Here is a 25,499-nt window from a genome sequence, read left to right as displayed (position 1 = left end):
TCAGCCCCGGGAGGAAAGGGGCCGGGGAACGGCCCCGGGCGTCAGTCCCGGGGATCACCCCGGGAGAAGACAGCCCCGGGCGGAAGGAGAATTCGGCGCCCGGCCCCGGGAGCCCCGCGGCGGATGGGCCCCGGGCGAGCCCCGGGGCAGCGGGCCCGGCGCGGAGCGGTGCGGCAGGCCCCGCGGGGCACAGGTACTCACCGGGCCCGGGCCTCCCGCGGGCCGGCGCCCCGCCCCCGCCGGGCCGCCCCGTTGCGCGGCCACGGGCGGCGGCACCGCTGCCTCCCCCGCCGGGCCGCCCCGCCGCGCCGGCCCCGGTCGGCGGGTCTCTCACCCGCACTCAAGTTGGCGACGGAGGCCTCATTGCCCTCACCCAAGATGGCGGCGGCGGCGGCTTCGGGGCGCGTCACGTGGCCGTCGGGGCGGTGAAGCGGGCGGCGCCATGTCGCGGGCGGGCGGCGGCGGGCCCGGTGCCGAGGGGTCCGTGGGCCCCGACGCCTCGTTCTGAGGCGCGGCGGGAGGTGTCGGCGCTGTCGCCATTTTCTCAGCCCGGTACCGGGCGCTGCAGGCAGGACAGCGGGCGCCGGTTCCCCGGGAGACGACGAGCGCGGTAGGGGCGCGCCTTCACACACACACACACACACACCCACACACCCCCCGCGAAGCCTCGGTGCCTCAGAAATTAGCCCTACGCTTAACGCTGTCACCGCAACAACGGCTGTGTCGTTTCAATGCTCACAAAGAGCAGGCGACGCCGGGGAAACCGCCGGTCCACCGCCGCCCTGCCCACAACCGACATGGCCGCCGCCGCCTTCCCTTCGTGGGCATGTGAGGGCGCGCGGCGCTCTCGCGGGAGGCCGCCCCGCCGTTGCTAGGCGCAGGGGATTGGGGGGGGGGGGGAGGGGGGAAGTTTGTCGCGCGCGGGCGGCTCTCGCGAGAGCGGCGGGAAGGTGGAGGGGGGGGGGGCGGAGTTGGCGGCGGCGGCGATGGCGGACGGGGCGGGTAGCAACGGGGACGCCGCGGGGCTGCCGGTGGGCAAGGAGGCAGGTGAGAAGGGGGGGCGGCCGGCCGGGCCCCGTGAGGTGCGTTGCCGCCCGGTGGGGCCGCTGACGCGCCGGTTGTGCCCCCCTCCCCGCAGTGGACCGGCTGATCCGGGAGAACGGGCACATCTTCACCGAGGCCCAGTGCAAGGTGTGCAGCGCCCTGCTCATCTCCGAGTCCCAGAGGCTGGCCCACTACCAGGTAGGGAGCGGGGAGCCGCCGCCGCCCGCCGCCGGGCACCGCGGGGTGCTGAGCAGCCGGGCGGGCGGGTTTCTCTCTGCTTTCTCCAGAGCAAGAAGCACGCCAACAAGGTGAGGCGGTACCTGTCCATCCACGGAGGAGAGGAGCTGGCCCACGGGAAGAAGATGAGGCTGGACATGAAGCAGGTGAGAGGAGAGCGGAGAGCCCTTCAGGCCTAAATACTGCCGAGCGGGACCTGCTGGGCTAAAGGCTGTTGTACGGCCTGGGCGCCTTTATGAATAAATGAAGAAAACGCTCTCGGAAAGGGCGTTGTGAGAACCGAAGGGCCCGATGGCAGGTGTGTCGCCAGGCTTTGTGTCAGCAAGCACAGTTCCTGCTGCCCTTCCCATTTAAACAGCCTCTGTGAGCATGTCTTCCCCATTTAAACAAACACATGGTGCCTTTTATTGATAGTCTTGCTCAAAAGGACAGGGAAAAGTGAATAGGAGCGACAACTTGTCGGGAGTATCATTGCGTAACCTTTACTGTCACAGGGAGCACGCTGGGTTGACCATCTACTGGAATTCTCTTTCCAGAGTGATCCTTTTTTCACTTACTTAGGCTTCCTCAGCTGGTAGCTGGAGCCTGTTGGTCAGTAAAGGCACCACGTTCCACTCGGCCATCTGTCTGCCCTGTGACTCATTTGGGAAACAGATTCTACTTCTATGATTGCTTCAGCTTTAATCCCTAACTCTCCAAAATTTGCGGCGGGGGGGTGGGGGATAAAGACAGATGCCTTTGCACATAGTGTTAGGCTTAGAAATGACTGCTGCTGCCTGCTCTGCTGGCATCATGTTGCAGATGACCCAGCTGATAGCGATGTTTGTGTTGCTCAGTTCACACCTTGCAGAGTGAAAGGGTGCCTGTTGCAATTCTGGCAGCCACACACTTAACCTTGTGCTTTACCCATACAGGCCAGGGTTGCCCCTCTGCCTGGAGTGGTTCGCTAACGGGTTAAAAAAAGTAATCTGGTGCAAGAACACTCTCCAGTGAGGGAGAGGATGATGCTGCATCATGGAAGTCATACTGAGTCCCACTTCTTCAACTTAACACCTGAATGTCTTTGATTACCTTGTTTTCTTAGACCCCCAAACCTTAGTGTGTCTTCTCACAACAAGAAGGTTGGATGAGGTGACCTGCAGAGGTCCCTCCCAACCTCAGCCACTCTGCTATTTTGTATGCACAGGACAGCAAGCAGGAAGGCAGCAATGGGGAAGACAGGAACAAGTGTTGTCCCATCTGCAACATGACTTTTTCCTCTCCAGCTGTGGCAACATCTCACTACTTGGGCAAGACTCATGCCAAGAACATGAAGCAGCAGTCCCCCAAAGTGGAAGGTATGACTGTCTGCAGCACCTTTGTGTGGTACCAAGGGACCGTTCAAGCAATAAAAAAGTTGAGAGATTCATTGGGCCCCAAGTGTAACCTTTCATGAGGATGTGCGTACTTTTTACTGTGAAACAGTAAGCCAGCAGTGCACCTCCAGAGACATGGTCTCCCTCAGCAGCCTGCTTGGTGGACTGGCATTGGCAAAAAGTTGTGTGGTTTTTTGTTTTGCTTTGTTTGGGAGAAATGCAGCTAGCAGCAGTGTTGTACCCATCCCTGTGTGCAGGGACCAGGAGAGAGCCGCTCATCAGGGAGCATGATGTTAAGTTGTAGAAATGCCTGTCATAGTTTACAATGCTTACAGGGACTGAAGTGACTGGTGACTGACATGGCAATTCATCAGGGCTGCTCAACTATAAAGATGTAGCCTCAGAGGTTTAGGGACTTGTGAGCTGCGGCTAGCTGGGGACTGGGAGAGTGTAGCTGGGAAGCATCAGTATGTGTTTGTCCTGACCTTGTGCTTTTCCCACGGCACCTGCCTTTGCCTGCTCTCCTAATGGGATGCAGTCCATGCAGACCTCGGGTCTGACCAGGTGCAGCTGCCTGTGTGTCCCGTCCATTTGCTAGCAGTAAGAAAGGCCCAGTGGGTGGAGAGGGAGACACTCTGTCCAGGGCAGGTAGGGACAGCCAAGAGTGCTGTAGCCAGTCAGGATGGAGGGGAAATGCAGCCTTTGAGTGTATCTGAGGATGGCAGCTTTTGCTAGCTCTGAGGTGGGATCTTCCGGGCAGAAACTGTCTGTCCCAGGGTGTCTTCATGGCTTTGTTAGGTTGTGTGTACACCGCGAAACCACCTCTGTGGTCATGGTGTCCTGTGAGGTGTTTTTATTCTTTGAACCCTTTGCTTTTGGGTACGAGAGGAGCCTTCAGGAAGGGGTGGATGTACGCATGAGCGGTCTGGTGCGTACCTTCACTTTGGGCATGAGAGGAGCTCTCTAGTACTTAGAAGGTTCCTCGTTCTGGTCTTTGGTACCCCATAATGAGAGGGTGCAGGTTTCTCCATCAGACGGGAGAGCTGCTTCTCTGGATGGATTCACTTAGTCGGACCTAGTCCCATTCATGCTATTTCTCAGGCAAGACTCCTCATGACTTCGGTTCAGGATCAGGTCCTGCAGCTGCATGGTGTTTCAAGAAACCCACCTGCCTTTGCTGCAGAGGGGCTTGTACCCATGTTCTAGCTGGGTGATGATAATAGTAGGTGGAAACTCAATCATCTCCAGTGTTTCTTGAATACAACCATGCTTATGTTAAGGAGAAATATGCAAATCTGTTGGGTGGGTTTTTTTAACCCTGAAAGTTTTTCTGGCCTACTCTGACTTGTCTTACCACATGCCTTTCAAAATTCTGCAGTGTTAAGGGAAGAAGTAGGAGCAATGTGCATTTATCTAGATGTCTTACATTCCCTGTCTAGGTTTGGGTTTTAGTTGTACTGGGTTATTTTTTTTTAACGTGGGTTTTGGGGGAATGAAGGGACTGGTTTTTACTTCTGAGTTCTGTGACTGATCAGGAGTTTGGATTCACCCTACAGAAGCGGTGCCCCCCCAGAAACATCCTGCTGCCCTCCCCACCTCTACCGTGTCTTCTAATGAAGAGAATAAGGACATTACTGACCCAGACAAGTTCTGTAGCCTCTGCCATGCCACTTTCAATAACCCCCTTATGGCAAAACAGCATTATGTAGGCAAGAAGCACAGAAAGCAAGAGACCAAACACAAGCTGATGGCACACTACGGCCGAACCCCTGATGCACCGGCATCGTCCTTCATGGGTGAGTTCTCAGCAGGCAGGCTAATAAATAGCTGAAGAGCAGGGTGGGAGAGCAACAGTATGTCTGACAGGTCTTTGGACAAGGGAGTCTGTGCAGAGGGAGCAGGGGAGAATTGGTCATGATGAGGATCTTGATTATATGCTGTAAGACTGATTTGTTTGATGTTGTAACCCCCAGCAGCAAAACTTCTAGACTGCAGCTCCTTGTGACAAGCTTTGGGTTATGTTTTGCAATATTGTCTAACTGGGGACGTGTCCTTTTTATTCTCTGTGTGGATAATCCAGAGATTTTGGCCAGTACTGTTCCTAGCTAGGTGATTGCATCCAAAATGGAAAGGTAGAAGTGGCATTTGATGCTTAAAAAACATCTTTGGAGGGGACTAGCCAAGGGTGGAAGAAATAGGTTTAACTGCACCTCCTGCTTCAAAGCACATGAAATCCAGAGAGATTTCTCCGTGAATGCCTTTCTGCCTCTGTGTGGGCACTTCCATCTGATGAACTAACGCAACTCTCTCTGGAGCAAGCAGGAATGGGCGGGGGGGGGCGGGTAGAAAGAGCTATTAAGGAGGAACTTTAGGCAGACATTTAAAACTCATTTGGTTTATGATGTGCTGCTTATGAGCACTTCTATGTGATGAAAGCCCTTGGAGTCCAGTAAAAGCATTAGTAGCTCATGGTAAACTCCCTTGTTCCTCCCAGCAGCCTTCTGTTGGACCAGGAAGTCTAGTACCTGCTGGATGCTTGAGGTAAATAATAAGCAGACAAATCATCTTAAAATCTTCAAGAGCTTCTTTCTCTGTCACAAAAACCCACACAAGCAAAAGATTAATTATTCCAATTCTTTGCAGGCCACCTTTAGATACCGGTAGCACTTATGAGAAATGAGGCTCAATTATCCAAGTAATATTCTCTCCCACATTGCGTAGTCGTGTGGGAGATGGAAAAGGTGCTTGGTATCTAGCGTTACCCATCTGCTCTTTACCTAATTAGTGGGGCCTGATGAATGGTTCCACTTTAGTGTGACTCAGGCACTGACAGTGGCAGGAGCCCCAGCCCAGGCAGGCTGGGTAGGTGGGCAGTGCCGTTTCCTGTGAAGTGCTGGCAGAACCAGAGTACCTATGGACACATCTCCATGGCACTTAAGCTGTTCAGGTGAGGTTTTGGAGCCTGGGCTGTAATCGGGGGCTGCTCAGATGTGATGGGCCACAGTCAGGGATGTTTTCTCCTGCTCTCTTTGCCTGTCTCTGTGTGCTAACAGCCATGCCTGTCCCTAAAGCTCTCTCTGCTGGGATCTGGCTGGCAGCAGGTAAAGATGTGTTCTTTGCAGTGCAACACCGAGGTGTTTTGTCTGCTTAAAGTTCCTCTGGAAAGCACTGGTTTGGGGTGCAGGAGTGCAGTTTAGACAACTTCGTGCACACACCTGTTTGCCGGATTTGCAAGAGAGAGATCTTGACCCTCGACCTGAGGGCTGTAACAGCTCCTCTGGCCTTTCCCACCCAGGTCCAGCTCTGTTTTGAGAGTTGAATGTCCCACTAGAGTCTGAAATCTCTCTGAGGTGCAGCAGCCGGGTGGGGAAATGTCTGCTACATCATGCATTGTACTTCTCACTCAGTGATTATGCTCCTCTGCACCCACGGGGTGAGTCTCCTCTTTCCCCTTTAGGAATTGTTTTCTTTGCGAGACTCCCAGGCAGAGCCCTTCTCCAGCGAGCCAAAATTCAGGAGCCCTTAATGTCTTGAGGACAACTGCCAGGATTTTCCCCTGTTAGAGACTCCTGTGCTGAGCTGTGCTGCCATGCTTGCCAGTTTGGTATCTGTGACCTCCCGAACTTTCATCCCAGCTGGAGCTGTCATGTTACACAAAACCATTGATCTGTCTAGTACAACTATTGTTGGAAACTCTTTTTTTTTTTTTTTGGCAGTTAACTGATACACTGACTGTAACCACACTGCTTGAGGATAGAGCTTAATATTCTCAGTTGGCACCTCAGCAAGGCTTAGCAGAATGCTGCATTGTGGAACTGGACATTGTGTGTAATCTCCTCTGGCTGCTTTTTTTATTGAAATGCTACGAGCTTACAAACTAAGTATCTCTCATTTTCTGTTATGGCATGTACAGATCAGGAGAATTGGGAATTTTGGAGAGAAATGGAGTTGCAAAAGCAGTATAGCATCAGGTTTGGTGTGCTAATGCTGAGACTTTTACAATGTCTGATACTGTGAACTGTTCATAGGAAATCTGTCTTTGTTTTTATAGATAAACAAACCCATGTTCTGACCAGGAAAGCTTTTCTGGCTTGGCGATTCCCTCGTAGTGACTGGCTGATACGTGGTGGGGTAGTGGGGTTCTGCGACCTCCGTGCCTGGTCAGGCTATTGACTTGCTATTTGTCTTTGTTTAGCGGTTGTTTAACACATCAAGTGATTGATTATCTCACTTGTTTCTACCTCAGGCACCAAGTTGTTGGCTAGCTGTGTGTGCTAACATTGATGTCTGTTTCAGCTGGGAAGGGGTACCCCTGCAGCACATGTAACATAGTACTGAACTCCATAGAGCAGTACCAAGCTCACATCAGTGGCTTCAAACACAAGAATCAGTAAGTAATGCTCTTGTCTAAGTGTGTTTCCAGCCTTGCTGTTCAAATCAATGGCTTAAATAGAACTTAAAATGCAGTTTTGAATGCGTATTTCCAGCTGACTTGCAAGCAGAACGACAGGGTTTGTGCAAGCTTGCTCTGTTTGTCCTGAAGCTGATTCACTTCAGCAGCTCCCTCTGCAGACAGCTCTGGGATGCTGTTGAAGGAGAAGCGCCCTGCAGTTGCTTTCGGTTCTTGATAGATCAGCTCAGTGGGGACCTTTGCAGTGAGTGCATCCAGCCTGATACCCATTAAACACCATTTCTCTAACAACTGAGATTTTAATTTAATTAAAGACTGGCCCATTGGAGATCTGCTTGCCATTCTAAACTCTCTTGGGGTTGCTTGTCTTAAAATTTGGCATGTAGTCAGCACGCTCCAGGTACCTAGACTATATTCCTGAACTTGCTCTCACAGCTGATGGGTTAAATAATGGCATTCCCTGCATATATTATTAATGCGAAAAAATTAGGCTGCCAGATGATTAATACCAAAAATACTTCTTCTGGACACTGTCAAAATTCAGATCTGTAATTTCAAAGCCTTTGCTAAAAGAGGCTCATTAATGAGCCTGGGTTGGTTAAAGAGCTTCTTAGAAGAAGAAGGAGGTATTAGGAAACCCTACCTGAAGTGAGGACAGACTCCTAGCCAAATTTCTCAGAGAGGGCAGGAGGAAAACTGGGATCTCTTGTTGCCTATCTGTGGAATAACAGCCCCATGGTCCCTTAGATTTGGAGTGCTTGATTGGAAGACACATGCTCCATCCGTCATCCCAGCAAAGTTTTGGCTCTCGAATGGCACAACTGGATCAGCAAATAGCAAGTATCCTGTTCTAGATAGATAACATTGAGGATGTTCCCAACACACACACATAAATGTTCCATTTAAGGACATGGATGCTTTCTGAGTTTTTGCAGCCACACAATTCCCTTTCAGAAAGCTGCTTCCAGATTCAGCCCTTCAGTCCTGTTCCAGGCCAGCTTCTCCAGTCTGAAGAGAGGCAGGATACTGGCTTTGTAATGGAAGCTCTTTAACAGTCCTTGAGCTGTGCAATAGCTAATTCTGCCATACTAAAGGTGTCTGTTTACACACAGGCACGGAAGGCAAGGATGCACTTGGAGGCTTTTCTGGCAAGTTGTTGACTTGGCTACAGTAGGCTGTTGCTCCACTGACAGCGATGCCTGCTGAGCAGTGATTGCAGCTGGCAGATTTCAGAGCACTTCTGACATTGTCCCCTTTTTTTCCTTCTCTTCCTCTCACTCCCTTCAATGTCCAGGATGCCAGGAGCAGTGCCGGTTGTTGGACCGTTCCCGCCACAGCAGTATGTCCGGGAAGAGTCAACTGCCCCAGGAGGCTACAGTTACTTCAGCCAAGACTTCTAGAGCAAGTTGCAGCACTGTTCTTGGAGTTGTTGGTGGCCCGAGAACGCACATCCTTTGCCAGCCCACAATGGTTTCATTATCCCTCTGGATAAGCAAAGCCCTACCCTCCTGTATGCACCCGTTGAGCAGAACGGGGACTGAATCTGTCAGAAAAAGGATCCAGCTGGAAGAGACTTGCTAGACAGCAAATACTTCACTCCCTTAGAGTAGTTTTCATTGTGTAATTGCTTCCTGTGAAGGTGGGTGCGGTGTGAGAGGAAGTGTGTATCTGGTATAAGGAGGGTTTGGCAACAGGCTGGTAGTGGCCACCTCCTCCCTCACCAGAGCAAATAATGGATTCCTCCACCTGGAGGGCCAGCATCCTGTGCTCAGAGGTGGCTTTTGCTGGAGGAGAGCTCCTAGACCATAGCAAGCAGTGCTTCTGCAGCATGGATGGGACACAGTGCAGGTTGCGTGGCTTTGTACAGGCCTAAAATAGGAAATAACCAGTGTGGCATCTCTTTCCATGCCTCCTCTGGTCAGGTTAGTGTGCAGAATTTCATGAGCCACTGATTGGCATCAGAGCCTTTCGCAGTACTGCAGCTGTTGGTTCTGGAGCTGGGTTGTTTGGGTCTGTCTAACAAGTAGTTACAACTTCTGGTGTGCAAACTGCTGCTGGTGGGAGTGGAGGGCTGCGAGAGGTGTTAGAGCTCCTGACTCTCCTCAGCCCTCTGCTCTGAGGATTTCCATGTGGAAGGAAGTAACTGTTTAGCCTGGTTTCCTATGGAAACAGGTGTACGTGATCATTCACCATGTGTGTCTTTACCCCTTGTGACTTAAACCAATCTCAGCCAAACTTGGCAGCGGTGGAGATCTCCAAGATCCGAACGCAATCAGCAGAGGAAGGTAGAGCAGGGTGAGTTCATCTCCAGTTCTGTCGGGGTCTGCATGGAAGTGCAGCATTTTCCCTACTGCCACCAAAATACTTTGGGGAAGGAGGGTTTTAAGGGAAAAGAGAGGGAATAAATCTAGATGCAGCAGAAAATTGTAGTATAACTTGGTCAAATCATTAGCAGACTAAAAAGCTACAAATCCTTTGGAAACCTGCCTTCATTAGTCCTTCATTAGACACTACTTGCCCAACCCCGCTCTTCAAAGTTCTTACACATTTGTACCATCCTGGGAAAGGGATGTTCTATATTTCAAACCCAGAAATTAAGACTGATGGTCTCTTCATGGTGCTAATGTACTAGATGTTAGAAAAGGCCCCAGAAGGAAGGGCAGGCATCTGAGACGGCTGTGCATTTTGGATGAGTTCTTTAGATGTTTTGCCTTGAGCTAAGGCATTGCCTGTTTTCTGCTAGCCCACCGCAAGAGCCCTATGTGTTGGGCTGGCCTCATGTTCAGTGCCAGTGCTCTGAGTTGGGCACCCCAAAGGCTTTGTCCCAGCATCACTGCCTCCGTGGAACTGAGACTTTGCTAGTCCATGGCAAACATCCTGCTGTTTTTCTTCCACGGGGCAGAAGGACACAGATGTGGCCCCTCCGAGGACTTCCCTGGCCGGTGGGGCTCCGTGAGGCTGGCAGGAGCATGGGTGACAGCCACAGTCACGCCACGCTGCCAGGGTGGGCTGAGCCAAGCTGCTGCCTCCTGTTGCATGGCCCCAGCAGCTGCCGGAGAGCAGTCTTGGGGCCCTTGACTCCCAGTGTTGTGTGCCAGGGGAGCAGCTGACGCCTTCGTTAGGCTGAGAGCCGGGCTGTAGAGGCACTTCCAAAATCCGGTGTGTGTGCTTGTCAGGTTAAGCAAGGAGAGAGCGAGCTGGTTGCTAATCTCAGTGCTTGGAGTGAGTGCCTTTCCTTCCCCACTCCAGGCCATGCATGAGCTTTGTTTTTCTTCACCCTGCACAGAATCTGCTGTATTCCCTTAGGACAGGCTCCTGCTGGTCTGGGTTCGCCTTCCTAATGTTTTCCAGTCTTGCTCCACTGCTGAGGTCTGACCTTAGCGTCCTGCTACTGAGGGAGTCCTTTTAAACCTTGTGAGCTGATCAATGAGCAGAAAATTGGGATGAACTGAAGGAAGCGTTGTGCGCCTGATAGCCCTGGGTGGCCTCCAACTCCGATCTCTGCTGCTTAGCTCTCGTCCTGCTGTACCAGGGCAGGTGCCTGCTAGATGTGCTACGCATCGACACCAAGAGGGATCCATTTCCAGCACTGCCCAGTCTGGTGTGTCACTCCTGTCTGTGTACTGACAGTTTTGCCTTCCCCTGTACACAGTGTTTATGTATCTGCTGTTTCCCTAAGGTGAAGCTCTCCAAATAGAGTGTTTATTACTACTTTTGGGTGCTGTGTCTCTGTTAGAGCCCTTCCTGGGATTTTGCCATACTTCAAAGCAAAGAACAGGATGCAGACACCTCTGAAATATTTGGGAGGGGTGGGAGGCTCTTGTTCTCATCTGCCGTCCTCGAGGCGCTGCTGTCATCCTGTGGCACTCGGGTCCAGATGAAGCCAGTAAGTGCCTTGCTCTGTGCTGCTCTGGCAAGTCAGCGAGGCCTTTGGGCACGCCGCAGTCACCAAGGAGAAGCCAGGACAGTCTGAGCTGGGAGATTGCTGGCACTTCTGCAAGCTGTTGTGCAGCTCGTGCCGAAAACATCCGTGACTGCCGCAGGGCACTGGGCTGTTCCCTGGCACTGCTGTGGCGGCACAGGAGTGGCATCGTGGCAGGCATGCTCTGCTGCTGTCTGAGGGCGGGTCGCTCGCTGGGGCAGGCTCGGAGCCTGGGACTGGCTGTTCTGCTCGTCTGCGGGCAGGGCTGTGGCAGAGCACTGGGAACCTGCACCCCTGGGAGCAGTGCAGGGCCTTGTGCTGGCACCGAGGGTGGCCTTGCCATCGGCTGTGTGGATAGTGCTGAGAGGGACGGGCTGCTTCCATGTCCTGTGGTGCACAGCTCTGCTGGGGCAGTGTTCCTGCCACTGTCAGCTTGTCCCTCGCTGACCCCTTCCCCTCTTTGTGGCAGGGCTGTGGTGTGTCTGGCAGTTCCCAGTCCTTCTGTGGGTGCAGGCACTCTCTGGGGCAGGTGCAGGGAAGGAGGCAGCGGCTGTAGGGCTCCCTGTACCTCTGGCACATCCCCTTCCCCAGCAGCAGGACCACGCAGCAGCTGTGCCAGAGCAGTTGCAACCAGGTGGCCTCGCCAGCCGTGCTGGGAGCTGCGGTGCCCATGGCAGGTCCCTACTGGCCCCTTCCCCGTGCTCCAAGCACAGACCAGGTGGGTGCTTAAATCACTGGTGTTCCCACTCTGCTGGCTGCCCATCCTGCTGCTGGACTGCTCTCAGGGGTCCCCAGCACCCATGGGCACCCCCAGCCATGACAGGAGGGGAGCTGGAGCCTGGCTGTGGGGCCAGAGCCACCCAAATGCCACGGTAGGCTGATGGAGAATGGCCCTTGTCCCCAGGCTGCACGCCGATGCCGGTGTGTTGCTAGCCCCATGTCCCTGCCTGGCTACAGCCGGGGCTGCCCGGTCCTGCTTCTCCCTGCTGGGGCCTCTGTGGGCAGCACCTCACCGGGCTGGGGCTCTCTGGCTGCCTGCACCGGGCCGAGCCCCAGTGCCTTCCGGGCTGGCAGACGCGGCGCAGGGCACGGAGCCACCCGCCAGCCACGTCCCCCACGGAAGCGCTGCCGTCCCCTGCCTGTGCCACAGCCAGCTCCGTGGAGCCTGCCCGTCTGAGGAGCCGGCTGCTCCTCCGGCAGCGTGTGGGGCTGGGCCCTGGGTCCCCCCCTCAGCTGGGGGGAGTGCAGCCCCGGCCACAGTCCCAACCGCTGCCATCCCTCGTGGCTGCGCTGGCTCCAGCAAGTAAATCGGGTGCAGATGTGGAGGCAGTGCCGGGCGCCTGCTTGCGATTAGGGGCTGGGAGCATCGGGGTGGCCCCGTTCCTGCCTCGCAGCCCCCTGCCGTGGCCACGCCGTTCCCAGGAGGAGCTCCCGATGCCCCGTGGGGGACAGGGCTGGTGGGCAAAGCTCCTGCTTGCTCAGCCCCCCGGGTGGGTACCATGGTGCCCAGCCCAGCGCATGGCGTGTGTCGTGTTGCCAAGGGGAGCAGCACCCATCTTGGCCCCCTGCACCCCATTGCCTGTGCCAGCTGGAACCCCAGTGCTAGCTGGCACAGCCAGCATGGGCGGGGGCAGCAGGGCTGCAGGAGGGACGAGGCATGGCGCTGCCTGCTCTGTGCTGCCAGGCCAGCCCCAGCCCCACGTGCTCTCAGCTGGGCCCTCAGTGCCCAAATCTGTGGGTGCTCCTGTGCTGCACTGGGGGCTTGGCCAAAGCCCAGGGCCCGGTGTCCCTCTCTTGCAGCCCCCTGCGCCGGGCCCCATGTTCTCGACTCCCCAGAGGGAGCAACAGGTTCATGTTTGCCAAGTTCTGCCTGGTTAAACCTTAACCAGGCCAGGTTGCTCCATCGGTCCCTCCCTGCTGGAGTTAAGAATGGGCAGGTGAGACCGGGGCCCGGCAGGGAGCACTGCCCCGGGCCTGGCTACTTGCCTCCAGCGCAGGACCCGGCCCCTCCAGAGCATCCTGCCGGGCCTGGGGCGGGCTGCCTGCCCCTCCGCCTCGGCCGCTGCCCGCCTCGGCAGGTCCCCACCGACACAAGGGCAGCGGGTCGTGGCCGCGGCTGGAAGCTGCCGTGTGTCAAGGCCACTGGGGCTAGATGGAGCCAGGAGCCCTTGTGGTGGGACAGCCCAGGACCCCTGTGCTCCAGGGCTGACCTGCTCCCTTGGTGCCGGGGGGTTCACATCACCCCATCACGCGGCATGAGCTTGCTCAGCCTCAGCCCCTGGACCCCGTGCACATATGGGGTACAGGGAACTGGGGAGCCTACACCCCAAACAACAGCCGTTCACAGGAGGCCAAGAGAAACTTCCAGGAGGAAAGAGCCCCCCGGGCTCCAGCCCCCCCAGGAGCCACCGTGCCGCGCGCACTCACGCTGGCCGCAGGTGCCACCGCAGCAGAAGCGGCGGCGAGCGCTGGGGCCAGGCACAAGGGGTGGCTGTGTTCCCGCAGCCCCGGCTGCCTTCCAAGAGCAATATTGTTGGCACCAGGCAGGCTCCCTGCGCCGGCAGCGCATACACGGGCCTTTCATGAGGGGAGCGGGGATGATTTACTGCCTGGGGGAAGGGGCAGGGGCGGGAGGATGGAGCCCCAGCGTGCTGGCCCCAGAGCCCAGCGCCTCATGCGTGCTCACTGCCGCAGGGCCCTGCACACGTGAGCAAAGCTGTGGGTCTGGCTGGGGGGTCTCTTCTCGCTCAGGCATGGGGCAGAGCAGGTCCCCCGTCCCATGTGCACCGTGCCAGCCTCCTCGCTGCCCTGTTGGCAGGGCCCTGAGGATGCGCTCCCTCCCTGGGCACCCCACTGCGAGTGAGCTCCCACTCTCTGCGGCTCAGTGGCCAGAGGGGCATGTGTCCCTTGCAGTGCCATGGCTGATGGGAGAGGTTGGGGGTGACAGGGTGAGCAAAGGAGGGTGCTGGGGCAGGGGTGCATCCGCAGCGCAGGGCGCCGGCACTGGCACAATCTCCCCTTGTTGAGCTGCTGGCGTGGTGGAGGCTGTGGCAGTGCTGCTGGCAGCGGGCGGCAGGCGGTGGGGCTGTGCTGCCATGAAGGGCTTTTTGTTTGCCGTCAGTTGTTGTTATAAATCAAGCCAGGCAGCCCGACGACCCCCAGCCCAGCGCTGCCCCACGGCAAGGAGGGGACTAGCTCCCAGCCACCCACTGTACAGCCCTGCTGTGCCCCAACCTGCGCCTGGCATCGCCCTGGCCGGGCAGGGATGCTTGGTGTGACACAGGGCAAGGTGCCAGCACTGGTGCCCTTGCCCTGCTCCCACCCGGCACCATACCCAGCAGTGGGGGGCCTGGCTGGGATATGGAGGGTCTCTCCGTCCCCATCCCAGGCTGTGGCTCCCGCGGTCTCCCAAGTCACAGCTCTCCCCCAGCATTCTCAGCGCTGGGAACAACCCTTTCTCTCTGGTTTTAATTTGGTTTCGGTTCGAATCAAGCTGAACCCAACATTTTTCTGTGCTTCCGGCACGCTGCGAGCTCTGCAGGGGCAGCCGCTGCTCCGTGAAATTGATGTTCTCGTCCGCTTCACGCGCCGGCAGGAATGAACAGCTGCTGGGGGCTGCCGGCTCCAGGGACTGCTCTGTGCACCCCTGCACCCCGGAGGGGGACCAGCACCCCAGGTGGGGAGCAGCATGGGGTGGACGGTGCTGTCGGAGATCATAGCACCAACCAGTCCTCGCAGTGAAACCATGTTGTGCTGGAAGTTGCCAGTTTCGTACACCAGGGGACCGTGGAGAAGGCTGTGCCCTGGCCCTGGCAGTGTGGCACTATGGGGTAAGGGGCGACAGTGACAGTCGTAGCTCGCTCACACAACCCCAGGATCCATGCTGAGCATGGGCAAGGCTGCTGGAAAGCAGACAGCGATGCAGCAAGGGAGAGCAGCTCTGGGGCCGGATCCTGACCACGTGCTGGGGGCACCCTCTGTCCCTTTTTACTGGCAGCAGGCTGCGCAGGGGAAGGTGACGCTGGGGACCGTGCCAGCTTGGAGGGTCTGAGGCTGGGCTTCCTCCAGTGCCCAAGGGTCCTGCATGGGCAGCAGGGCCTGGGCACAGTGGGGTCTGCCCTCCCCAGTGCAGGCAGCAGCATGGGGAAAGCGAAGGCGAAGTGTTTATGGGTCGGATTAGGGCCACTCCAACCCTGGCTCGCAGCCTCGCGGTGTTTTACGACGCTCCGTTATGGGCTCCTAATGAGGGTCACAGCCGCTTTATGGCACCGGCAGCGATAACGCTGCAACTAATTGCGGGACAATTAGCGAGCGGGCTGCCGGGCACCCAGCAACGTGCAGCGCCCAGCCCGGGCCAGGGCCGCCCGCCGCGGTGGGTACCGCTGCCGCGGAGCCCTCGGCTTCTCCGGGGCCGGGGTGCTCCCTGCTCCCGGCAGTCGGGGTGCCACGGCGGGGGGGGGGGGGGGGGGGGGGGTCAGAGGCAGCCTTGCCCCCCCTGCCCGATATGCTGCTCCCGGCGTGGGGTCCCAGCACGTGGGGTCTACCTGGGGGGCGGCGGAGGAGAGCAGCCCCGGGTGTTTTACAGCCCCACGCGTTCCCCACCCGCGGGGCCGTCCCGGGGCCGGGGGGGGGGGGGGGTGCGCCAAGGGGCCGCCCCTCGCTGCTGGCGGGGGCCGGTGCCGGCCGCTCCCTCTCCCCCCCCCCCCCCCCAGCTCGGCGGCGGGTCGATTTGCAAAGGAGCCGGCAGCCGGCGGAGCGGGGCCGGTTGCAGCAGCCGCGGCTCGGGGCCGGTCCCCCCCTCCCCGCTCTCCCCCCCCCCCCCCCCCCCGCCCCCAGCGCTCCGGGCGGGGCGGGCGGCGCCGCTGTAACCCGAGCGCGCCCCTACAAAGTGCCCGCGCCCGCCGCGGCGGCGGCAGAGCGGGGCCGGAGCGAGCCGGGGATCAGCCCCAGTCGAAACCCGGAGCCCTCCCGGAGTTCAACCCCAGCCCGGAGCTTTCCCGAGCCCTGCCCGCCATGGGGCCGCGGTGCGGGGCGCGGCGGCGCTGAGCCCGCCGGCCCCCCCCCGGACTTTGCCCGGGCCGTCCCCGCGTTGCGCGGGCGGCTCCGCCGAGGGAGCCCGTCACCGCCGGTAACGCTGCCGCCCGCGATCCTCGCCCTCGGGGTATTCCCGCCACAGGAACCCCCTCCCTGGGATCCCCCTCACCCCGGGACCCCGCACCCCTCCCCCCGCCCCGGTGCCCTGTTAGCCGCTCCCAGCGCCCTGGCCAGGCTGCGGCTGGCTGGAGGGATGGGGTCCCTACACCCAACCGGGGTAGTGTCGTGTCCCGTCCGTCCCGTCCCCCCCCCGAGCCCTCGAGGTTGGGGGGGAGCGGAGTGGAAGGGGTCGCACCCTGCCCAGGGCCCCCCCGTGCCCTGCCTCCCCTCCGTGCGCACCCACCCTCGGCGTGCCCTGGGGACCCCGCACCGCTGCCCTACGGTGCCCCAGGGACCAGCCACCCCCTCCCTGCCGGCAGGTCCCTGCCTGGGAAGGAGCTGCCTGTACCCGGGTCCCCTCACCCTGGCCCTGCCTGTCTTGCAGGGTGGGAACCGCCGCGCCGGAGGGGCCTGGAAGATGCGGCCCCTCTTGCAGGTCCTGGTGGGGCTGCTGCTGGTGGCTGCTGCCCAGGGCAGGGCGATGGACCCAGGTACGGCTGCGGAGGGAATGAAAGGGGGCTTGGGGACGGTGGGGTGGGGGTCCTGCTTTCTGAACGCTGACCCCCAGCTGGGCAGAGAGCCACTGGGGGTGCCGGGTGCCCACCCTGGGCATGCAGCCCCACAGCTCTGACTGCTGGGCTGGGCTGGCAGGAGCTGGGGGGGCCAGCGTCTCCATCATAGGGCAAGGAGATGTGGAGGCTGGAAGGAGCAGGGTGGCTCCAGACAGGCCATCCCTGCGCTACAGGGGTTCAGCTCGATCGGTGGATGTGCCCGGCAGAGCGGGATGGCGTGAACGCTATGGGCTGTGGTAGTTGCGTGTGGCTCAGTGGTGAGCGCAAACGCCTTAGAGGTGTGGGCGGTCCGTGCCTCTCGGTGGTGGGTACAGGAGAAGAACATGTCCCAGGGGACCAGAGGCCCAGCTGCCCCACATGCCGCCTGTGATGGCCAGGCAGAGGGCTGGGGATGCACTCGTGTCCCCCCAGGCAGCTGTATGTGGGCTGCAGTGGGTACACTGGCGGTTGGGTTGTTTCTGCCCTGCATGTGCATGTGCCTGCTGCTGGCCGTCGGTAGACAGGGCATCGCTGCCCAGCCTGGGCATTGCCCGGACCAGCCAGGCTGTGGGGGTCCCCAGCTGTGCTTGGGGCATGCGGAGGTCTGACAGCGGGTGGACGGGAGGGTTCGGTTCCCTCGTTTGTTCAGTGCTGCGTTAGGTGAGGCAGGACAGCCTCGGGCACCCTGCACTGCTGGGAGTGGCCCCTGTGGAAGGACGGTGGCATGTGTGGCCTTGGACAGGGACATGCTGCTGGGGAAGCCATGTCCCCATGCCCCAGGGCAGAGTCCAGCCCTTGCCCGCCTCCGGAGCGGCAGAGCTGGGCACTGGGCTGTGTTGCACCATGTGCTCTGCACACTGGGGTGGGCGCATGGTGGGGCCCAGCTGTTGGGGAGAGGTGAGCCACCGGGGTGGGCACTCACAGCATCTCTCCAGAGCTATTTGAGAGACCATTGCTGGAGTTGGAAGAAGAACATCTCCTGCTGGACCCAGGCAACACACTGAAGTTGTACTGTGATGGCAACCACAGCGGTGCCAGTGTGGTCTGGTACAAGGAGTCCCGGCCGCTCATCCCGGGGGGTCGCATCCATCTCCGGCAGAGCCTGCTGGAGATCTCTGAGGTTGCCTACGAGGACTCAGGGCTCTACGTGTGCCGGGCACGGGGGACTGGGGAGATCCTGCGTAACTTCACCATCTCTGTCGTGGGTAGGAGCCCCGGCAGCGCCCAACTCCACCCCAAGGCAGCAAGGCAGCCGCTGCCCACTCAGCCCTGCAGGCAGGGGTGTGCCTCTCAATCCATTTTCCTTTGCAGACTCGCTGGCATCGGGTGATGACGATGAAGACAGTGATGGGGACGGTCCCCACGGAGACCGAAATGAGGAGCCTGTCTACGTACACAGAGGTCAGTGCCACCCTAGGCAGGAGAGGGCAGCTGGGACAGTTCCAGGTGCATGGGGCACTGCTGCCTCCCGCTCAGAGCACGAGTGGCTGGAACCAGCTCTAGCAGCCTCCATGCTGCCCCTTGGCCCCCTCCCACTTGTGTCCCATGACTCCCCAGCTCCTTACTGGACTCACCCTCACCGGATGGACAAGAAACTGTATGCAGTCCCTGCGGGGAACACGGTGAAGTTTCGCTGCCCAGCCTCGGGCAGCCCCAGCCCCAGCATTCGCTGGTTCAAGAATGGGCGTGAATTCCGGGGGGAGCACCGCATCGGGGGCATCCGGGTAAGGGCCAGGTCCCCCCACTGCAGCCTTCCCTCCCGGGGTCTGGCCCCCCATCACACCTTGCTGCCTTGCCTCCTCCCTCTGCAGCTCCGGCACCAGCACTGGAGCCTGGTGATGGAGAGCGTGGTGCCCTCCGACCGCGGCAACTACACCTGCCTGGTGGAGAACAGGTTTGGCAGCATCCGCTACAGCTACCTCCTGGACGTGCTGGGTGAGGGCTCCTCAGCGTGGCGCTGGTCCTGGCTCCCCACTCCCCCTGTGCCTAGCGGAGGGGTCAGGGTCACAGGGAAGGGGGTGGAGGACCCTCTGTTTGCGTCCTCTCTGCTGGTGCAGCCCTCCTGTCCCTTTCACCCAAGGGACGTGGTGATGGAGACCAGGCTTAGCTTGCCTCAGTCTGCTGTAGGGCTGGGGAAGGGCTCTCTGTGGCTTCAAGGTGGGTAGAGAGGGAGGGAGAAAGGAGCCCCTGCTCTGAGCCAGCGTGTCAGTGACACCACTCCGCTCTCCTCTGCGCAGAGAGGTCCCCGCACAGGCCCATCTTGCAGGCTGGGCTGCCCGCCAACACCACAGCCCTGGTGGGCAGCGACGTGGAGTTCTTCTGCAAGGTCTACAGCGATGCCCAGCCCCACATCCAGTGGCTGAAGCACATTGAGGTGAACGGCAGCAGCTACGGTCCTGACGGGGTCCCCTATGTGCAAGTGCTCAAGGTAACAAGGGCTGGAAGCACCCAGGTCCCAGATGCCCACCCTCAGGTGGTGACGGGGGAGTGCACAGAGTGCCCCAATGAGGAGGGATGTTGACCATCCCTCCATCTTCCCGGCAGACTGCAGACATCAATAGCTCCGAGGTGGAGGTGCTTTACCTGCGCAATGTCACTGTGGAGGATGCTGGCGAGTACACCTGCCTGGCAGGGAACTCCATCGGCCTCTCCTACCAGTCTGCCTGGCTCACCGTCCTGCCAGGTAGGGGTGGGGGTCCTGGTGTGGGAGCTGGGACCCCCGGCACGCAGGGACCATGGCTCAGGCCAACTCATTCACTCCCTCCAGAAGAGGAGCTGGTGCGGGAGGCCGAAGCCCCTGAGGCCAAGTACACAGACATCATCATCTACACCTCGGGTTCGCTGGCCGTGGCTATGGCTGTCATCATTGTGGTGCTGTGCCGGATGCAGACTCAGTCGAGCAAGCAGCCCCTGGAGCCCATGGCAGTCCACAAGCTCTCCAAATTCCCACTGATCCGACAGGTGGGTCCCGAGCTGGAGCCCTGGGGGCACAGGGGGACCTTGGTGACTGACTGGCTCCGCAAGTGCCACTTGCGCCCATCACACCTTACCCTACTGCCAGCCTTGGGGCTGCTGTCCCCACTGCCTCCTGTGGCTCCCTCGCCCCGTTGCTCTGAGTGAGGGTCTCTCTGCAGCACTATTGGGTCTCTGTTTGGCCCTGGAGCACAGGGTGGGAAGGCTGAGGTCCCTTGGGCTCTCTCTGCAGTTCTCCCTGGACTCCAGCTCCTCTGGGAAGTCCAGCACATCCCTGATGCGCGTCACCCGTCTCTCCTCCAGCTGTGCCCCGATGCTGGCTGGGGTCATGGAGCTGGACCTGCCCCTCGACTCCAAGTGGGAGTTCCCCCGAGACAAGTATGGTGCCATGCGGGGCAGGACTGGGACTGGGGGCTGTTCTCTCCAGCTGCCCTGGGGATGGCAGCATGTGGGTGCTGGATGGGGAGGTCTTTGGCCATCACCAGACACCTCAGCAGTGCCATATCCCGGGGTGCTGGGACTCGGTTTGGACCGAAGAGGGGCAGCCACACTGCCTCTGCCCCTCGGGGTCCAGCCATGCGGTGGCAGGGAGCGGGGCTGTCCCTGTGGTCCCTAACGGTTCTGCTCATCCCTGCCAGGCTGGTGCTGGGCAAGCCCCTGGGGGAAGGCTGCTTTGGCCAGGTGGTGCGGGCAGAGGCTTACGGCATCGACAGAGACCGGCCAGATAGAGCTGTCACCGTGGCTGTCAAAATGCTGAAAGGTAACAGCTCCCCTGCCAGTGTCCCAGGTGCAGAGGTGGCATCAGTGCCAGGCTGCAGTGCCACCCCACCTGGCACAGTGACACTGCCCTTCTTCCTCAGACAACGCCACTGACAAGGACCTGGCTGACCTCATATCTGAGATGGAGATGATGAAGCTCATGGACAAGCACAAGAACATCATCAACCTCCTGGGAGTCTGCACGCAGGACGGTGAGGGGGCTGCGCAGGCCAGGCTCAGGCAGGGCATGGGCATGGAGCAGAAGCAAAGGACAGGGGCTGTTGGGGACAGTGGCAGGTAGGATGCTGGGCTGGGGCAGGGCAGGACAGGGGCTGAGCAGAGTGGACACCCTTCCCAGGGCCGCTGTACGTGATCGTGGAATTTGCCGCAAAGGGCAACCTGCGTGAGTACCTTCGTGCCCGCCGCCCCCCGATACCCGACTACGCTTTTGACATCGCAGCGATGCCCGAGGAGCAGCTTTCTTTCAAGGACTTGGTCTCCTGTGTCTACCAGGTGGCCCGTGGCATGGAGTACCTGGAGTCTAAACGGGTAGGGCTGGCACAGCCTGTGTGGGCTGCCTGTACTTGGCTCAGCCTGGGCAGGGGGAGGGGCATGGTGGTGACTCCCCGTGGAAAGAGAGCCCAGCTCCTTCCCCCAGGCTGTCCAGAACCATCCAGCCACATCCAGCAAAGCTCAGGGCAGTATCTCCTCAAAAATATGGGGATTAAAGCCTGACTCACCTCCTGGGTGTCTGTGTCCCCATAGTGCCTGTCACGGCAGCCAGCCCGGTGCGGGGTTGGCTCCGCCACTGCAGAGGTGCCCGAGGGTGCGTGGGAGGGGAGCAACAACTCTGGGTGTGGGGAGGGGACACGTGGAGCTGGAGCCGCCATCTCACACCCCTTGCGGGTTACGGTCCCCCCGGCAGTGCATCCACCGTGACCTGGCTGCTCGCAACGTGCTGGTCACAGCAGAGAGCGTGATGAAGATCGCTGACTTTGGCTTGGCCAGAGACGTCCATGACATTGACTACTACAAGAAAACCAGCAATGTGAGTGGGGGGGGCCTGGGAGAGGGGCAGGAGGGGACAGGGACCCCCAGTTGGGGCTGAGCAGGGCGTTTGCTCCCATAGGGTCGCCTGCCAGTGAAGTGGATGGCACCTGAGGCCCTGTTCGACCGTGTCTACACCCACCAGAGCGATGTGTGAGTCCTGGGGCTGCTGGTGGCTGAGGGTGTTGTCGGGTGTGGGACAAGGTTGCCGTCGGTGTGGGATGAGGCAGCGCCATGTGGTTCTGCACGTACTGGAGGGTCCCTGTGAGTAGGATGGGGTACTCCATGGGGACAGCAGCAGCAGGGCACATTTTCTCCAGGGGTGACGCCACCCTCTCCTGTCCCTGCTCCCACGGTGGCACCATAGGGTGCAGTGGGGTGAACCGAGGCCCCGCCTGCCTGGGGAGGGTCCTAAGATGTGGTTGACCCCCATTTGCCACGTGTAATCCCAGGTGGTCCTTTGGGATACTGATGTGGGAGATCTTCACGCTGGGGGGCTCCCCCTACCCTGGCATCCCTGTTGAGGAGCTCTTCAAGCTGCTGAAGGAGGGACACCGCATGGACCGGCCGTCCAACTGCACCCACGAGCTGTGAGTACCGCCCAGTCATGAGTACCAGCCAGTCGGGGTGGGCAGGGGCCATGGCGAGACACCGCTAACACTCCCGTGCCCCCCCCCCCCCCCCCCCCCCCCCAGGTACATGCTAATGCGGGAGTGCTGGCACGCCGTGCCCTCGCAGCGTCCCACCTTCAAGCAGCTCGTGGAAGGGCTGGACAAGATCCTGGCGGCTGTTTCAGAGGAGGTGAGCGGTGGGGGTCTGGTGGGTGGTGGGGCAGGCGGCACAGGTGCTGACGGCACTGTCTCCCCTTGCAGTACCTGGACCTTTCCATGCCCTTCGAGCAGTACTCGCCCTCCTGCGAGGACACCGCCAGCTCCTGCTCCTCTGACGACTCCGTCTTCACCCACGACCCACTGCCACTGGCTCCCCGCCTCTTCTCCTACCCCAGCGTGAGGACTTAAGGGTGGGCAGGGAAGGGCGATGCTGACGCTGCCTCTGCCCTCGAGAGGAGCGGATCCGGGTTCCCGCAGGTTCCCTGCTTTGCCTGGTTTGAGGGGTGGGCTGCGAGTGGCAGTGCCAGGGCAGGGTGTCCATTTCGGGGCAGGGTGGCTCCATTTTGGCACTGAGCCTTCAGTCCTGGCTGAGACCTGCCTGGCATTACAGGGCAGCGGGAGCCAGAGCCTCTCTGGGGCCGGCGTGGCCCAGGATGCCCATGGCATTGCCCAGGGAGCTGGGCTTTAGCCAGCGCTTCAGTGGAAGTGTCTCTGGGCAGGAGCCCCGCTGCTTGCTGGGCTGCTGCTGCATCTGTACATAGCCATAGAGATGAATATTTATGTACGTGAAATATCGACCTGATAAATTATTTTTTTGGAATAGACCCTGGTGCAGTTTCTGGGCTGCTCCTGGGGGGTGAAGGGCCCAGCTGAGCTGCGCCCACGCATCAGGGGCTGCCTCCTCGCTCGCTCCTCGCCCCAGCTGGCACAGGGGCCAGCAAGCGCTCCCGGGGGACACGGAGGCAGTGCCACAGGTGCAGGAAGCGATGTCCCCACTCCCGCGCCTCCAGGCCCACTCCAGCACAAAGCACCCTTGCATCTGTTCCCCATTAGCCGCTGCCGCGCTAAGCCACCGTGAACTCCGCTACCAGCATCGCCCTGAAACCGATCCCCCAACTGCTCTGGGCTCCCAGGCTGGGAAAGCGCTCTGGCCCAGCATACTGGGGACCTCCCGCGCCCCCCCTGCCTGGGCCAGCCCTGGGACTCCAGATAAAAGTGAGCTATGGGCTGTCTACTACCTCCCTGGAGCCCCCACACCCCTAGGAGCATAACTTGGGGGACTCCAGCCCCAGGCCCTGCTCTCTGGTGCCTGCTTTGCCCCCCCCCCCCCCCCCCCTTGCCCCACGATGCCTGGCTCTGCAGAGAGCGTGGGCAGGGAGGGCTGCAGCTGTCTCGCCCCCTCCTGCCAGCCTGCTCCCTGGGTCTAGGGTTTCATCTAGGGCCAGGCTTTGCCGGCCATTAGCCCCAGGATCTTGTTTCCTCCTCCAGCTCCCAGCTGCACTTGCAGCCCCCCAGCCTGGAAGCTGGCTCTCCAGTATGGCCTTCCCTAAACCAGCCTGGGGCGAGGGGGCCTGGTAGGCACTGTGAGGCAGGACCTGGGTCTGGGGCAGCTGGAAAGGGGGTCCCTCGATCCTGCCCACTGCTGCGATGGTGCTGGGGTCCAGGCTTTTAAGGGATGCACCTTGTGGCTGCCCTGGTGCAGAGCTTAGCTCAGCCATGGGTGCAGTGCCTGCCGTGCATTGCATGTGCTGGGGAGCGTGGTGGCTTGCAGAACCATCTTGGGGCCCCCTCCTCATAACAGCCCCTCTCAGGGCTGCTGTGGGGAGCCCAGCCCCGCCAGCATGCTTGCAGCCTCCATCCCCAGCCCTGCCTCTCTCTCTGCTGGGACAAGACCCCTGCTCCAGCACGGCGGGTGGAGGCAGACAGCCCACCGGCAGGTGTGAAACCTGCCTGTCCCGGCAGCCTGCCTGCCCGGGAAGGATCCCAGCTGTCTGCTAATGTGCCAGAACCAATGCATTTTGCACAGCCCTGAATGGGGCATTCACGTGCTGGAGGGCAAACTGCCCAGGCTGCCCACAGGGGCTGCCTGGCTCCCAGTCGGGACCAGGGGTGAACACAAATGAGTGCCTGGGGAGGGGGTTGAGCCCCTGGGGGCTGTGCCCAGCTTGCCCCCACCTCACTCCAGGCTGGGGTCTCCATGGTGGGGGGGCAGCATGGGGGGCAGGCAGGCAGTGCCCTGTGCCTGCTGTGGTTTGCACGGCTCTTGCTTGCTGGGTGCTGCCCTTTCCCTGGAAAATGGGGTCACAGCCACTTTTGGAGGGTGAGTCAGAGGTGGGTTCGTTAATCCATAATGCCAGGTGGGGGGGGCACAAGAGGACATGGTAAGCAGGGACCTGCCAGCCCCTGCTATGGCCCCGTTTCATCCCCACTCACTTAGTGAGCGTGCCATGGGTATAGGCAGTGCGTGGGTGCAGGCAGTGCTTTGTCCCCACAGCCCAACCCACGTCAGCTCAGCCCAGAAATGCTTTCCGGGTCCTGGCAGTGCCCAACACTGCGCCTACCTGCCTGCCCCCGTGCAGGGGGCTGGTCCTCACCCTATCCCCAGGGACCCGTGTATCCCCCAGAGCCACAGCAGTGGGTGCTGGCTGGCTGTGCCAGAGCCAGCTCTGCCGGGCACAGGGCAGCCGAGGCTGTGGCCGGGCAGGGAGGCAGTCCAGGGCGTCCCACAGCCCCACGACAACTGGAGGCGGTTTTTATTGTTTAACATTCCTGGTATTTTCTGTCAGGGCTGAACCAATTGTCCTTAATCCGCCAGGCTCTGCTGGCCAAACAAGTGTGGCTGAGCCACCGGCATCCTGTCCCCACGAACAGGCCCCTTTTGTGAGGGGGATTTAGCATGTAGCCCAGTAAATCCCGCTGGTTTCCTGAGGCAGCGTTCCCACACATCACCCTCCCTCCGTTGCCTGCCCCCCGGGCCCTGGCATCGCTCCCCAGCCCGGCCATGCCCGCGGGCACCCTGCCTGCCCCAGCCCTGGGGCCAAGTACCTGCTGCCCGACCCAAACCTGCCCACCCCAGGGGCTGCATGCCCCCCCTCCAGCCGGGGTTCCCCCTGCATGTTGCTGGGATGTGTCTGTGGATCCCTATGGGATGCGGGATGTCAGTGGGGCTGAGGACCTTCCCAGTCACCCCCCTGCACTGCTGGTCTTGGGTGGGATGCCGTGGTCCCTGGGGGGATGCTGTGTTTCTGGGGGAGATGCTGAGTCCTAGGGGAATGCTGAGCCCTAGGGGAGATGGCTTTGGTCGGGGCAGGGTGGGGGGGATGGTGAGGGGGATGCTGAGTCCTGATGGATGTGGCTGTGGTCCTGGGGGGCATGCTGAGTGCCGGGGGAGGGACA

The 25,499-nt window shown here is 60.1% G+C and overlaps 3 protein-coding genes across 11 annotated transcripts in view; 2 read left to right on the top strand and 1 right to left on the bottom strand.

Annotated features, from left to right (window-relative positions):
* UIMC1 (ubiquitin interaction motif containing 1) overlaps window positions 1-293 on the bottom strand; it is a 39,195-nt gene extending 38,902 nt beyond the window's left edge. Inside the window, exon 1 of the mRNA XM_049829302.1 lies at window positions 202-293. The gene's annotated coding sequence lies outside the window, so the exon portion shown is untranslated. The remainder of the gene's footprint in view (window positions 1-201) is intronic.
* A 668-nt stretch (window positions 294-961) lies between these two features.
* Window positions 962-10,758, top strand: ZNF346 (zinc finger protein 346). Of its 8 annotated transcripts, none has more exons than XR_007509693.1 (8): window positions 971-1,047; window positions 1,139-1,242; window positions 1,332-1,427; window positions 2,468-2,618; window positions 4,193-4,432; window positions 5,134-5,177; window positions 6,933-7,026; window positions 8,342-10,758. XR_007509693.1 is itself a non-coding variant. In XM_049829508.1 (7 exons), exons 1-7 carry the CDS (start codon window positions 987-989, stop codon window positions 8,445-8,447), a joined length of 852 nt encoding a protein of 283 aa, XP_049685465.1. In that variant the 5' UTR covers window positions 962-986; the 3' UTR covers window positions 8,448-10,758. The 8 variants fall into 8 exon arrangements, 4 of the variants coding, with proteins under 4 accessions (XP_049685465.1, XP_049685468.1, XP_049685467.1 ...); XR_007509692.1 differs by having other exon boundaries at window positions 5,131-5,177; XR_007509691.1 differs by having other exon boundaries at window positions 5,131-5,177; window positions 6,883-7,026.
* A 5,139-nt stretch (window positions 10,759-15,897) lies between these two features.
* FGFR4 (fibroblast growth factor receptor 4) lies at window positions 15,898-22,927 on the top strand. 2 transcript variants are annotated; one of them, XM_049829642.1, is made up of 18 exons: window positions 15,898-16,097; window positions 16,548-16,653; window positions 17,649-17,918; window positions 18,025-18,114; window positions 18,271-18,437; window positions 18,525-18,648; window positions 18,951-19,141; window positions 19,258-19,396; window positions 19,481-19,674; window positions 19,919-20,064; window positions 20,325-20,446; window positions 20,547-20,657; window positions 20,804-20,994; window positions 21,371-21,493; window positions 21,575-21,645; window positions 21,945-22,082; window positions 22,188-22,293; window positions 22,365-22,927. In XM_049829642.1, the coding sequence occupies exons 2-18, from the start codon at window positions 16,581-16,583 to the stop codon at window positions 22,509-22,511; spliced, it is 2,403 nt and encodes an 800-aa protein (XP_049685599.1). In that variant the 5' UTR covers window positions 15,898-16,097; window positions 16,548-16,580; the 3' UTR covers window positions 22,512-22,927. The 2 variants fall into 2 exon arrangements, with proteins under 2 accessions (XP_049685599.1, XP_049685600.1); XM_049829643.1 differs by lacking the exon at window positions 17,649-17,918.
* Window positions 22,928-25,499: the final 2,572 nt, after the last annotated feature.

This window comes from Accipiter gentilis, chromosome 26 (assembly GCF_929443795.1).
Source record: "Accipiter gentilis chromosome 26, bAccGen1.1, whole genome shotgun sequence".
In the NCBI taxonomy this organism is placed as follows: domain Eukaryota; kingdom Metazoa; phylum Chordata; class Aves; order Accipitriformes; family Accipitridae; genus Astur; species Astur gentilis.
This window is presented reverse-complemented; position numbering and strand designations above follow the sequence as displayed.

Excerpts from the sequence above, each read along its gene's own strand:
- ZNF346 (XM_049829508.1), top strand. The coding sequence starts at position 987 with ATGGCGGACGGGGCGGGTAGCAACGGGGACGCCGCGGGGCTGCCGGTG. Across the intron at positions 1,048-1,138 it reads GCCGGTGGGCAAGGAGGCAG|TGGACCGGCTGATCCGGGAG; the intron begins GTGAGAAGGGGG and ends CCCTCCCCGCAG. Across the intron at positions 4,433-6,932 it reads ACCGGCATCGTCCTTCATGG|CTGGGAAGGGGTACCCCTGC; the intron begins GTGAGTTCTCAG and ends TGTCTGTTTCAG.
- FGFR4 (XM_049829642.1), top strand. The coding sequence starts at position 16,581 with ATGCGGCCCCTCTTGCAGGTCCTGGTGGGGCTGCTGCTGGTGGCTGCT. Across the intron at positions 18,438-18,524 it reads ACCGCATCGGGGGCATCCGG|CTCCGGCACCAGCACTGGAG; the intron begins GTAAGGGCCAGG and ends CTCCCTCTGCAG. Across the intron at positions 21,646-21,944 it reads TACACCCACCAGAGCGATGT|GTGGTCCTTTGGGATACTGA; the intron begins GTGAGTCCTGGG and ends GTGTAATCCCAG.